Genomic DNA, 13,658 nt, shown 5'->3' with positions numbered 1-13,658 from the left:
TAGCTCTGTCTCCATACCCTTATAATTGCCTTTATTTCAGTTTAAGACACTAGTCTTAGACCCAGTCTTCTCTCCTTCAGATGGAATGCGGAATTAAATCATGCTATGATCACTGTTACCTAAGGGCTCCTTTACATGAGATTATATTACTGATATATGGTCTTTTGGCATAGGAATGGAAGAACTTGGGTCTGATCCTCTTACATCGCTGACCAGCGTGTTACGGTTATATACATCGCAATTCAAGTGGATCCATTGTTAAAATGAAATTTGAAGGATGAGCATTACAGAGCTGTGTAAACACAAACTGCTCCAGTTTTCTTTACCCACAACATGCAGACATTAAGCTGAAATACTAAACTCACCCTGTACAATGCAACTGCTGAACTGCATCATCACTGGCAGCTCTTGAGATCACATGCTATTCCTCACAGACAGACCAACTATAACACATCCCTTCCCCAGGGCAAGAGCCCAGAACTTCCCAAGAGACTACAACAAATTGGTTGCCTTCAGAAAACAGTGGCGTCTGCATGCTGTGGTTGCAATTTACTGAACAATATTATATATCTTTGAGCACTGCAGATTAGAACTGCATGAAGTAGGCTCACTGTGCAAGTTGAATTCATATTGCAGATACACAATGTCCATAGTCACATTTGTTTTAAAGCTTTCCATTGATTGCCTGGGACGGCTACCATTTCTGTGGTGGAGGCTGGCAACAGCAACACTTTTGTTGCATTGTACAGGGTGAGTTTAGTGTTTCAGCTTAATGGCAGAAAATTTTAGATGCATCTAATGCTAAGCCATTTAACTTGGCAGCTCAGGTAAAATGTATTTCTTTCATTAATGCTAACACTTCAGGACTGCTAACGGTGTCAAAGACACTAGTATTGCTCTGTAGTCAGTTTAATTGTGGTTCACAGAGTCAGAAATGTGCAAAAATGTCAAATGTAGATCTGAAAATGTCTGCAAATTCTTTCTTGCTGTAATCATTGTGATTTAATTTGGACAATGCAAAGTTCCTTTGTGTACAGGCAGTTCCATTAATTAAATCTGCATTTTTTTTAATAGCTTTTCATTTGATTACAAGATTTTAAAAAACCCTAGTTAGTGTATTGTTCTATGGCACAGTACAGTGTCAAAACACAAACAGATCAGGAAACGACCATGCAAATTCCTGCAGATATTTATTGCGTTAGGACTGGCAGAATTGACCTCCTCAGTGGAGTTGTCCAATATATACCTGACAGGCCAGAGGTCAGCTTTGAGTCTTTTCGAGAGAGCTTTTCTGGTGCCAGGTTTATATTTTGGAATTGCATTTGCTTACCACATGCTGAGGCACCCACTGCCTTGGAATTCATCCTAATGTTACATTACTTGTATTAGAATTCCAGTTCTGGCCTGCACTGCCTGAGGTGACAATGCTGTACTGTAAATGAAGATTCAACTCTGGCCGGGTGGTTTGGTGGAGGGAAGAATGGATGGTGGGGTGGGGGAAATGTTTTTCTTTTTACTCACAGACACAGCTTTAAAAGGTGTGAAACTTCACGTACTTTGCACTCAGCCACTCCCTTTGTTTTGGGTAGTTAGTCCGTAGTTTTAAAATGAGAGTAAAAGAAGTCAAGGTTACACCCAAAACAACGGAAAAATATTATCTTAAACTGTGTGTCTTGTGGTCATTGTTTAAACCATGTAAGATCTTCATGTATTACCAGCTGTGTTTTCATCAAATTAAAATAAGGCTGCAGGAGTTGCCACAGAAACTATTTTGGATGTAAAATTAATTCTGAAATTTCCAAATTGATGCAAGTCATGTGTTCATCATGCTCATGTTGTGGTTGCGCTTGTTTAGCTCAAATAACAACTGTCTGAAGCTGATCATCATTGATTCAAAACCAGACATAAGGGAGAATTTTCCCCATGTCGGGCAGACCGAGCAGGAACGGGTGCGGACCCGATCGCTGCCCATACTCGGACCCGCGCCGCCATTTTATGCGGGCGGGCCAATTAAGGCCCGCCCAGCGTATTTCTTGACTCCCTTGGATAGCGGGAGTAGGCAGGCGGCGGCGGGTGTGCACAGACTGCTGGGTCCAATGGCGACCCGGCGGCCTGTTTAAGTGAAGGCCTGGCAGCCTTTGCAAGGCTGATCACAATGGTCGGCAGACGGGCTCAGCAGAGGGCTACTGTGCAGCACGCAAGTCCGGAATGTAGGCCAGCGGGGCGGGCCAGGCCGGAGGGTGGGGCAGCGGGGCAGACCAGGACTGAGGGTAGGGCAGTGGGGCAGGCCAGGCCGGAGGGTGGGGCAGTGGGGCAGGCCAGGCCGGAGGGTAGGGCAGTGGGGCAGGCCAGGCCGGAGGGTAGGACAGCAGGGCAGGCCAGGCCGGAGGGTAGGACAGCATGGCAGGCCAGGCCGGAGGGTGGGGCAGTGGGGCAGGCCAGGCCGGAGGGTAGGGCAGCGGGGCAGGCCAGGCCGGAGGGTAGGACAGCAGGGCAGGCCAGGCCAGAGGGTAGGACAGCAGGGCAGGCCAGGTCGGAGGGTGGGGCAGTGGGGCAGGCCAGGCCGGAGGGTAGGGCAGTGGGGCAGGCCAGGCCGGAGGGTAGGGCAGTGGGGCAGGCCAGGCCGGAGGGTAGGACAGCTGGGCAGACCAGGCTGGAGGGTAGGACAGCGGGGCAGGCCAGGCCGGAGGGTAGGACAGCGGGGCAGACCAGGCCGGAGGGTAGGACAGCGGGGCAGGCCAGGCCGGAGGGTAGGACAGTGGGGCAGACCAGGCTGGAGGGTAGGACAGCGGGGCAGGGCAGGCCAGAGGATAGGGCAGCGGGGCAGGCCAGGCCGGAGGGTAGGTCGGTGGGGCAGACCAGGCCGGAGGATAGGGCGGCGGGGCAGACCAGGCCGGAAGATTGGGCGGCGGGGCAGACCAGGCCGGAGGATTGGGCAGCGGGGCAGACCAGGCCGGAGGATAGGACAGCGGGGCAGACCAGGCCGGAGGTTAGGGCGAAGGGGCAGACCAGGCCAGAGGATTGGGCAGCGGGGCAGTGTGCTCCTCGGTTCTCGGCTGAGTGCCTAGCTGCCCTCCTGGAGGAGGTGGCAGCGTGGTGGGAGGTCCTGCTTCCGAGGAACGGTAGGCGGAGCCCTTCCCACCTGAACAAGCGTGCGTGGGAGGAGGTGGCCGAGAGTGTGAGCTCCCATGATGTGGTGCGACGCACATGGGTGCAGTGCCGCAAAAGAGTCAACGACCTCCTGTGCTCGGGAAGGGTGAGTCCATGTTGGATGAGGACGTAATGCAGCCGTCACCCTTTACCCCCACTCCCACCCCCCACCCAACAACTCTGGGTACAATTATGGCATTGAATCCTTCACGGCATGCATCCCTCAATGGGTGTACCAGCAGATATTGCCCATGCCTAGTTCACCCTGAGAGGGTTGAGCTAGGATGGGTTCTGCACCCGCAGCATGTGTGACACTGACCCCCAGAGTATAGAATGGGGGTGAAAGTCAAGGATCTGCACATAGACAGAGGGCTGGAACTGGGAAGCATGTCAAAGTGCTAACATGCTGGGAGGGGAATTTCCAGTTGGTGGGGCACCAATCCATCTGCTGGTCTTTGCGTTCCAAGTGCTTGTGCCTCCTTGCTTAGCAAGGTTACACCTTGTGGTGCCACATGTGAAGGAGGCAGCATTTGGGCAATGGGGGTGCAGTCAGCCCTGGCTTGTTTGGGTGAGTGTGCAGCAGCTGCGAGGTGATGAAGAACTGGAGTCCTGCAATGTCCCACTCTGGCTGGGTTGGCAGGGATGCGATGGGAATTCAGGGGCAGGCTGGACTAATCAGGGCTCCTCTCTCCTTTCCAGGAGAAGACTGCACACAATTCCACTGAACGGATATGGACTGGCGGAGGCCAGGCCCATTTGGCCGTCTTGACTCCTTTCGAGCAGCAGGCCATGGATCTGGAGAGGCGCCATGCGCCCAGGTCCACTGATGGCGGTGAGGCTGGGGTGCCACAGGGAGGTATGTTTGCCGAGTACTCAGGTCACCATGTGTGTCCCAGCAGATGTGGCACTGCTGAATGCTCAGCGATTGAAGTTTGCAAGTTTGGGTTGACCATTGATTATGGAAGGATGAGCGCATACTGATCCGGGGGACAGGCATGTTGACATTGACATTGTCTCCACTTTAACTAATCAAATGTCCTTGTTCTTCCTTTCAGCATCACCAGAGCATGACCGGGAGGAGGAGGCAGAGGGGCCACATCTCACACCTGAGGGCACAAAGGAAATCGACTCACCAGTATCACACCATCTCTGCCAGGCAGGCACCAGCGCAGATACTAGCACCTCGGTGGGAATTAGGTCTTCGGCTAGTGTCCTGGGGCACAGCAGTGAGGGCACTTCACACTCGCTTGAGGTGCGGGCAGAGGCAGAGTGCACCAGGTCTCCGGCAGTCGGAGGACTGCTGGGGACCAGGTACGTGCTCGGTCGGTGGCCGATGATGTGCCTCTGGAGTCATCCCAGAGGCAGCAAATGCTGTAAGTGCAGCAGGGTATGTGGGGGGATCTGGCGGAGATACACGAGGCAATGCGTGGCATGGTGCCCATGCTGGAGGAGTCCATGTGGAGCATCACCGATGCAATGAGCCTCATGTCTGAGCGCCATGCTTCCTCCATGGAGAGAGTGGCGACTCTCATGAAGAGGCTCCTCCAGGAGAATAATCAGGGCTTCCTGGGGTTGTGCTCGGACATGCAAGCCCTCACCCTGGCATTGACCTCAGCTGCTCATTGCCCATGTGGGAGATGGTTTGGACACCAAGTATCTCAGTTCGGTGCCCATCTACGGTGAGCAGGGAGGTCCGAAGCGACCTCACGTCTGCGCAGCAGCTGCCTGTCGTATCTGCGGGCTTCTCTCCGGGCGCTCCGGGTGAGGGCAGCAGCTCCTCCGCCCATCTGCCAGTGACTATGGCATCCGATGAGACTGCGGCAACTGGGGAGATGCCAGCTGTGGAACTGGCCGCTCCCTCCCAGGTGGGCCTACCAAAGGCTCCATGGGCCAGGGGACGGCTGCCAAGGTCATCGAAGCCAACAGGACAGCAGAGTCAGCAGGCTGTCTTAGACGCCAGTACCAGCGTGGGGACAGCACCTAGACATAGTACCTGTAAGCGTAAATTTAAAGCACATTAGGCACACCACAGGTTTCTCACTGGTGCTTTTATGTTGCTCCATATTAGTTCATTTGTGTGATGTGCAACACCTTTTTTTTTGATTTCTGAAGTTACTTTTGTAATCTCAATAAATTTTGATATATTACCATGCCTCTGGGTGTTTCCTTACTTCTGCAGGTGGACAGGAACCCACGAGTGAGTTGTCTGACATTGAGCTTTATTGACAAGGGCCTTAGTTAATGTTGCTATCCAGGCAGATTTAGCACTCAGCCCTGGGGTGTGTTCAAGGTCCATATGTGATGTACTAGCTGAAGGTTCTTTGAATTAAAGCCTCCCAGGAGTATGCCCGGGTCAGCGTCTACTCCCTTATCATTCTCCTATGTGTGCTCATCCTCGGACTCACTGCTGGATTCATTGTCTGCAACCGCAGCCACTGCATCTACATCTTCATCATCCACAGCGTTCCCCCTTTCCAGTGCCAGATTGTGGAGAGCGCAGCATGCAACCACTATCAGCGACACACGATCTGGGGGGTATTGGAGTACGCCCTCTGAACAGTCCAGGCATCGGAAGCGCATCTTGAGAAGACCGATGGCTCTCTCCACCACAGCCCTTGTGGAGCCGTGGCTCCTATTGTAACGCTGCTCAGCTTCTGTTCTTGGATGGCAGAGAGGCGTCATGAGCCACCTTCTGAGGGGATAGCCCTTGTCACCCAGCAGCCACCCATCCAGCCGGGTTGGAGGACTGAAGAACCCCGGCACCTGGGAGTGTCTGAGGATGTAGATGTCGTGGGAGCTGCCTGGGTACCTTGCACAGACTTGCAGAATCTGCATCCTGTGGTCACACACTATCTGCACGTTCATGGAGTGGAAGCCCTTCCTGTTGACCTGCTGGCGCCTTGATGGCCACGTGTGTACAGTCTATTGCACCCTGGACGCGGGGGAAGCCAGCAATGGCCGCGAAGCCTCTGACTCGCTCTGTCTGGCTGGCCTCGTTCCAATGGTAGTGGATGAAGGTCAATGCACGCTTGAACAGAGCGTCTGTCACCTTCTTGACACAAGTGTGGACAGCTAATTGGGAAACTTCACAAAGATCATCCACCGACCCCTGGAAAGAGCTGGAGGCATAGAAGTTGAGGGCAGCTGTGGCCTTTAGCGCCACTGACATGGGGTGCCCACCCACACAGTTGGCACAGATCTCAGGGCCTATCATCTGACAGATGGAGGTGACTGTCTCCCTTGAGAGACGGAGCCTCCTTCAGCACTGCACCTCAGCCATATTGAGGTAGCTGCTTTGCCACCTGTATTCCCTGGCAGGAGGATAGTGGCGTTTCCTGCGGCCGCATCCGCCTTGGACTTCCTGTTGGCCCTGCACCCCTTGTGCCTGCGCCTGACCTCCCAAAGATGGCTCCCCTGGAGGTTGAATGTGGACTCCTGGCCTCCTCCCCCTTCTGGCCCTCCCTTCCTCCTCAGAGGAGGTGCCTCCAGTGGAGAGCATAACTCCCATTCCCAGGCTAAGGGAAGGCTTCCTGAAATCTGCAGGCCCCAAAAATGATCTTCGCTGTAGAGTCCTGACCTGAAGGCTGTTACTCCTGTCCAAGCAACTGGTATGAGTTTTTAAGTATTCCTGCTCACACAGGCAAGTATCAGTAATGTTCACAATTAAATATCTGATAGATAACATTCGCGAGCCCACTCACTCCTCTTATCCTGCCCATGGATGAGGTTTATACAAATGTCTCCTACCCGCCTGCCTGTTACTCCCGTGCGATGTCCTGAAGATTGTATGGGCCCCGAAAAATTGCAGTTAATTGCTGCCTCAAGGGCCTTAACTACATGATTAATTATTGACCGGCGCGCATCCGAGAACATCATGCGCCCGCCCACCTAAATATCGCGATGGCACGTGGTGACATCAGAATGCTCGCCTGATGTCACGCGCGTCATTTTATTCGTCGGCGGGCGGGCCCCGCCCCCGCACGCCAATGGGAAAATTCTGGCCATAGAAAAAAACATAGAAATTGTGCTTTGAGTCATGAATCGCCAACCCACCCAAAACCAACCAATCAATTCATTTCAAATAAGAACATGAGATAGGAGCAGGTGTAGGTCGTTCGGCCTATCAAGCCTACACAACCATTTAATAAGATCATGGCTGATCCTCATCCTCAACTCGATTTTCCCACCCAATCTTCATATCCTTTGATTCCTTTAGATTCCAAAAATCTACTGATCTTAGCCTTGAACATAATCAACCACTGAGCATCTACAGCCCTCTAGGACAGGCAAATCCAAGAAAACTGTTGAGAACAACACCAGGAATTTGTCATTACATTCATTGACCTCACCAAAGCTTTGCTTCAGTAAATCTTGAGGCTCTGTGGATTGTGCTCCTAAGATTTGGGTGTCCAAGAAACTTCTTTACAATCCTGCAACTGCTTCATGATGATTTGACTGCAACTGTCTTGAATGGGAGACCTGAAACAGACACCTTCAAAATCTGGACCAGTAACAAGTAAGACTGTGTGATAATCCCTATACTATTTACAATCTACCTGACTGTGGCTATTCGCCCTATCAAAGATCAACTGCCCTCTGGTGTCAGTATTAAATACTGCCTAAATGAAAAACTCTTTAACCTCAGTCGCCTCCGTGCCAAAACTAAACTGACCACCACAGACCTACATGATCTACAGTTTGCAGATGACTGCAATGTCATGCTGCACCATATTTGCAGGTCACTACTGCATCCAAGAAACTTGGCCTATCCTAGAATGTTGCCAAAAGAAAATTGATACATTCAATCCACACCTGGTCAGCCAGTTTTCTACTTCCCATATAGGTTGAAGGAGACACTCTGGAATATGTTGTATGTTGAGCACTTCCCATACCTTAGCAGCACCTCTCTCAAAAGGCTATTGACTATTGACAAGGTGATCCAACACCGGATCAGATGTGTCATTCAGTCTTTGGCCACTATGGCAAGTCAACAGAAGCCCTAAGTGTACAGAGAAGTTGTCATCACCATACTCCTGTGCTGCAGTGAGGCCTGGACTATGTATCAGCAACACATAAGAGCGTAAGAGAAATTACATCAGCAGTGCCTCTGAAGAAGTCATACGGACTCAGAACGTTAACTCTGTTTCTCTCTCCACAGATGCTGCCAGACCTGCTGAGTTTTTCCAGCATTTTGTTATTTATTTCTGGTATCCAGCATCCACAGTATTTTGCTTTTATCAGCACTGCCTCTGCTGCATCCTCTGGATTCAATGGGAGGGCCATTGAAGAAGCATTAGTGCCCTTCTTGGAGTCAGCTCCACAAGTATTCAGGCCCAAACTCCTGCAAAGCCAACTTTGGACTGCCCACTGTCTGGATAGCCAAAAAGTGTCTTTCCGCTGCCCCCCACCCTCAGGTCTTGATTTCTCAACTCTCAAATGGCCAACATTCTAGGGGAGGACAAAGAATATGCTTCAAAGACATTCAAAGACTGAAGCTCTCCTTGAAGTGCGGCAGCATTGACGTTAATGACCGTAGGGAGCTTGCTACCAATCATTCAAAATGGTGAGAACTTGTCCATCAGGGTGCATCACGCTTTTTGTCCCATGTGCTGAAAATCTACCTATCTTTGTGTCATCAGCAAATATAGCAACCATACATCCAAGTCATTAATACAGATTGTAAATAGTTGAGACCCCAGCACTGATCCCTGCGGCACTCCACTAGTTACAGCTCGCGAACCCAAAAAGACCTATTGATCTTTAGTCTCTGCTTCCTATTAGCTAACCAATCCACTATCCATGCTAATATGTTACCCCTCACACTACCAGCGCTTATTTTGTGTAGTGACCTTTGATGCGACACCTTATCAAATGCCTACTAGAAATTCAAGCACACCACATCTACAGGCTCCCCTTTATCCATGTTGTTTGATACCAGGGTCACTAACTCTCCTGGATTTTCTGCAACTACGCTGGTGTCATGAGCTGGAAGTATCGGAGCACATGTGCATGTTGCACAGTGCTCACCACCAGCCCAATCCCACTCTGCACACAGGTTTGCAATCCCCAACCCCCCCCCTCCCTTACTCTTACAGATTTGACAGCACCCCCTCCCACCCTTATGTGTTCTCCAGCTCCACTGCCCCTGGCCCGCCCCACTCCCACAGGCTGGCCAGCAATCCCCTCTCCCTGCCGCCATCTCTAACAGGTTTGCCGGCATCCAACACCACTACCACTGCCCCCCTCCCAGTCGAACCATTCCCCATGCCAAAGTGTCCCATATTTTCTTCCCTTGGGAGTTGGTAACCCTGCTTGTTACTTCCTCAAGGAACTCTAATAAGTTAGTCAAATGCAATTTCCCTTTCACAAAACTATGTTGATTCTGCCTGATTGTATTAAGATTTTATAAGTGCCCCCTTAATAATAGATTCCAGCATTTCCCTGTGACAGATGTTAAGCTAACCGCTCTGTAGTTTCCTGTTTTCTGTCCCCCCGCTTTTCTTGAATAGATGAGTCACATTCTCTACTTTCCAATCTGATAGGATCTTTCCAGAATTTAGGGAATTTTGGAAAATTAAAACCAATACAGCTACCACCTCAGCAGCTACTTCTCTTAAGACCCTAGGATGAAATCCATCAGGACCTGTGGTGGTTGTTATTTTCGCAAAGCTAACACCTTGGACAGTAGCTTCACTATTTTACATTTAATTGCACGTCTTCCTCTCGCTGGAGGCTGCTGTGGTGAGTTCTATTAGCCTGGCTGCCAGCTTGACCGGAATTTTTGGGCCACACCGGTGCTGTCGAGTGCTGCCACACAGGCTACACCTGGCTGGCAACTCCCCCACACTCAGAAGGACAGGTTCATTCAGATCTGCAGCTGGGAAGACTTACATGTTTTTTTTTAAGACTGAACCTTCGGTTTTTTTTTCAAAACTGAACCTTTCCTGGCAGGGGCTGTAGATAATCCAACAGGCTTACTCTGGGCTTGCACTGGTGCATGAGGTCTGTGTGCTGATGACTAGTGGTGCGAGCGCAGCACAAAGCAACATGGCAGCAATTAATGGAGTATTGACCATTGCCCCCATTTAAATTCAATGAATTAAAGGCACAGAAATAGATTTTGTTGGAATAATAATACACTCTGCAGCAAAGGACGAGTGATCACTGCAGTGCCTTTAAGAACTTCATGCTGTGCACAAAAATAGGTGGAAATGTTTAAGCTCCCAGCAGCTTTGTTAGTATTCCCTGCTTTTGTAAAATGCAAGATTATGTTTTGATTTCTCTCTGTTCTATTATGCATCCTCCCTACTTCACTAACACTCAGCAACATCAGCCAGATGCAGAGGCAAATGGGTCACTGGCTTTATTGCTACACTTAGGTTCACAGATAAACCAGACTTATAGGAAACAACCTTACTTTGCTATACAGCAAATTAACAATATACCATTTGGCAGTCACTGATTTTGGATATGTTCATAAATGTTTACACACGTAGATATCAGATAAATCAGTTAGACCAGCGCTAAATGAAATTATTGTAAGATTGAATTTAATGCATTACCCGTTTCTACTGAAGTGAGTCACATTTGGGTGAGCCAACATGATTTAAAGTCCACATATCTCATGGACGTAAATGTGTCAATTGGCAGCTTAAAGGGAGTCTGACATTCTACACTCTAACAAACAGGAGATGTTCTTCCATGCAGTAAAAGATTTAGTTTTCCATAATTTCCCTCCTAGAAGCCTGGCTAAGGAAAAGTAAAAGTCATACAATATTTCAATTGCAAGTTTGAGTCTTCAACTGGAGTTGAATCCGTTACCATAGTAACATGAATCTCATTATTCTACCACCAGAGCACTCCAGGTCTTCTGCACCTTCCTACAACTATAAATAGACCTGTGAAATGGAATCACCGACTTAGTCCTGCAGGGATTAGTTTCCAGAGGTCGAAATTAAGTTAAGTTCACTGGGCAGAGAAAGGAGAGCTTTTCTCAGCCTTTGACCCACAATGTACCTACCCTGCAAGTGTTTGATGTGGACACAAGGTACCGATAACTGAAAGAGTTGACCCTACATTTTGCACCCGGGAGTATATTTTCCTGGGGTCACTCCCGCTCCATTGCTGGAACCTCTACTGAAATTCAGCTGAAACTTTGTTCACAGTTGTAAACCTGGTTTCTGCCAAATCTCATGAGTTTACGATAGCAGAGTAGGAAACTCACCCGCCAGGTTCTGAGGATTTTATCTCTAAGCAGCTATGCCAAGATTCTGTGATATCTAAATAAATCTTCCTTCAGTCCCAAGGGACATTTTTGGAACCTCTTGTTACTGCAGTGGCCTTCTCAATTTGCCATCATATCCTTCAAAACATCAACCTCTCACCCGTGCATCTAAGAGGGTGCCAAATGCCTCTCCCCACCTATTGCATGCACATTGACTTTGACCAAACATGCTCCATACCTGGGAACACTGGTATTTCAGGTAATGTTGGTTCCTCTGTTCCTAGAGCAGTGTTACCACCTGCAAAGCAGGAATAAGATCAGAAATCAGTTGAAGAGCATGCAGATGGGGTTGGGGTCAATGGCTCGGTGCCTCCAATCTGTGGTATCTGATTCTATTGGGCATACCGTGCCACCATACAGATGAAGGTTGCCCTGTTAGTACAAGTTAAGGATCACCATGGAAATGAATTCTGAGTGCTTGCAGTATCCGTTCTAATATTAGTTAATGGTTCAATATCTGCCTCTATTTTGATGGACTAGTCTCATGTATAGGAACAAACGGAGACTGAATGGAGGGAGTAGAGATGTAAGAGGCACAGGAGGGAAATAAATGAGTGGGGTGAGGATGGAGGGGCCTCCTTCTGGGGAGTAAAATTGAATTTTTAGAACTCAGACAGACATCATTTATCACATTGTATTAGGTAGGAAGACCAAGGACAAAAAAGGAAAAGCCTTTAAAACCCTTCCTGTTTGCTTTAATGTTTATATTAGTACAAAGCAGGAGGAAAAGATAATTCCAATGTTCTGCATATGTACGTATAAAACAATGACATAACTCATATTAGAGGCAAAAACGTCACCAGATTATTTGCACATGATACAAAATAAGAGCTTGTCAGAGACTGTGATCTCCTTGAAATATCAATGATCCCACTGAAGAACTTTAAAATGGCCCCTTTGTTTCTCTGCTTTTCTAATAACAGATTTTTAAAGTTCTGGGCTTTCTCAAGCAAAACAGTAACTTGTTTAAATATATTCCTGTAAAAAGAATATTTATTGAACATAGAATTGCTGTGCAGCCGACTGGAGATTATTTCTCTGTGAAACTGCAGCAGAACACCATAAGCGGCTTCAATGACTTGTTCCGGCTGCTACACAGTATCGCTGTCAACTGCCAGATTACCATCAACCTCACCAGCAAAAACTGATAACTTCAACTAAAAAAATAAATCCACCCCAGTTTTTGTCATTCTGCATTTCACAGATGAGGACATATTTTTGCCCAGCAGCAGGGAAGCTGTGAAAAAAGAAAGCTAGCGGATATCAACACGAAGGATGTCCATCGGATTGCAGGCACAGAGCCACAATGGAAGGAGAACAAAACCAGGTCAGCCAGGGTTCTCCTCCTGATCATTATCCACAAGCTCTTGCCTTTTCTTAAAGATCTATTTGTACCTGACAGAAATACCTTCGCAGACAACTTGCAATTGTTGCTCTGTATATTGGGGGACATAAAAAAACAGGGTACAGCCTGAGACAACTGTAACTAAGACAGATCAAACAGAGGTCTCACAAAGTTAATGCTGATTTTTGCTGGAAGCGCAAACTTGGATATGAATAAAGAACAAAGTGTCTTGTCCGAGTTAATCAAGCTCCATGGTCCAAACTGAGGGTTTTAAAAAATTCTTTTCATGGGGTGTGAACATCGCTGACAAAGCTAGCATTTATTGCCCATCCCCAACTGGCCTTGAGAAGGTGATGGTAAGCCGCCTTCTTGAACGGCTGCAGTCCACCAGTGAACTATGTAGACATCAGATAATATTATTAATGCGAGTTGGGGAGGGGATTGTTCCACAAACACTGGGTTTTAAAGAAACTCATGGTTTGCATTTGACACGGCGTAGGGAACTTTGAAATGGGCGGTGGGGCGGGGGGGTCGTGAATTTTAACATGGCGGGGGGAAGTAGGTGAAATTGGGTGTGGGAGAGAGGGTTCCACTGTCTGACTGGACGTCAAGCCTCCCAATCAGGCCGACTTCTGGGTGAGGAACCTCTCAATGACAGCAGAGATCTGAATGATAGCAGAATGACAAAGGTCTGAAAGATCAGAGACAGAGATCTGAATGATACCAGAATGACAGAGATCTGAAAGATCAGAGACAAAGATCTGAATGATACCAGAATGACAGAGATCTGAAAGATCAGAGACAGAGATCTGAATGATAGCAGAATGACAGAGATCTGAAAGATCAGAGACAGAGATCTGAATGATAACAGAATGACAG

At 48.6% G+C, this 13,658-nt stretch overlaps 1 protein-coding gene across 6 annotated transcripts in view; it reads right to left on the bottom strand.

Moving 5' to 3' along the window:
* Positions 1 to 13,658, bottom strand: part of nrp1a (neuropilin 1a) — a 207,158-nt gene that overhangs the window by 44,313 nt on the left and 149,187 nt on the right. For 4 of the 6 annotated variants that reach the window (XM_078537464.1, XM_078537484.1, XM_078537470.1 and 1 more), the window contains exon 13: positions 11,613 to 11,672. The exons of the other annotated variants lie outside the window; for them this stretch is intronic. In XM_078537464.1, coding sequence (XP_078393590.1) covers positions 11,613 to 11,672 — 60 coding nt within the window. The remainder of the gene's footprint in view (positions 1 to 11,612; positions 11,673 to 13,658) is intronic. 6 annotated transcript variants of the gene reach the window in all.

Source organism: Cetorhinus maximus, chromosome 3 (genome assembly GCF_964194155.1).
Source record: "Cetorhinus maximus chromosome 3, sCetMax3.hap1.1, whole genome shotgun sequence".
NCBI lineage: Eukaryota > Metazoa > Chordata > Chondrichthyes > Lamniformes > Cetorhinidae > Cetorhinus > Cetorhinus maximus.
The sequence above is the reverse complement of the archived record's forward strand: the minus strand, read 5'-3'. Positions and strand labels throughout refer to the sequence as shown.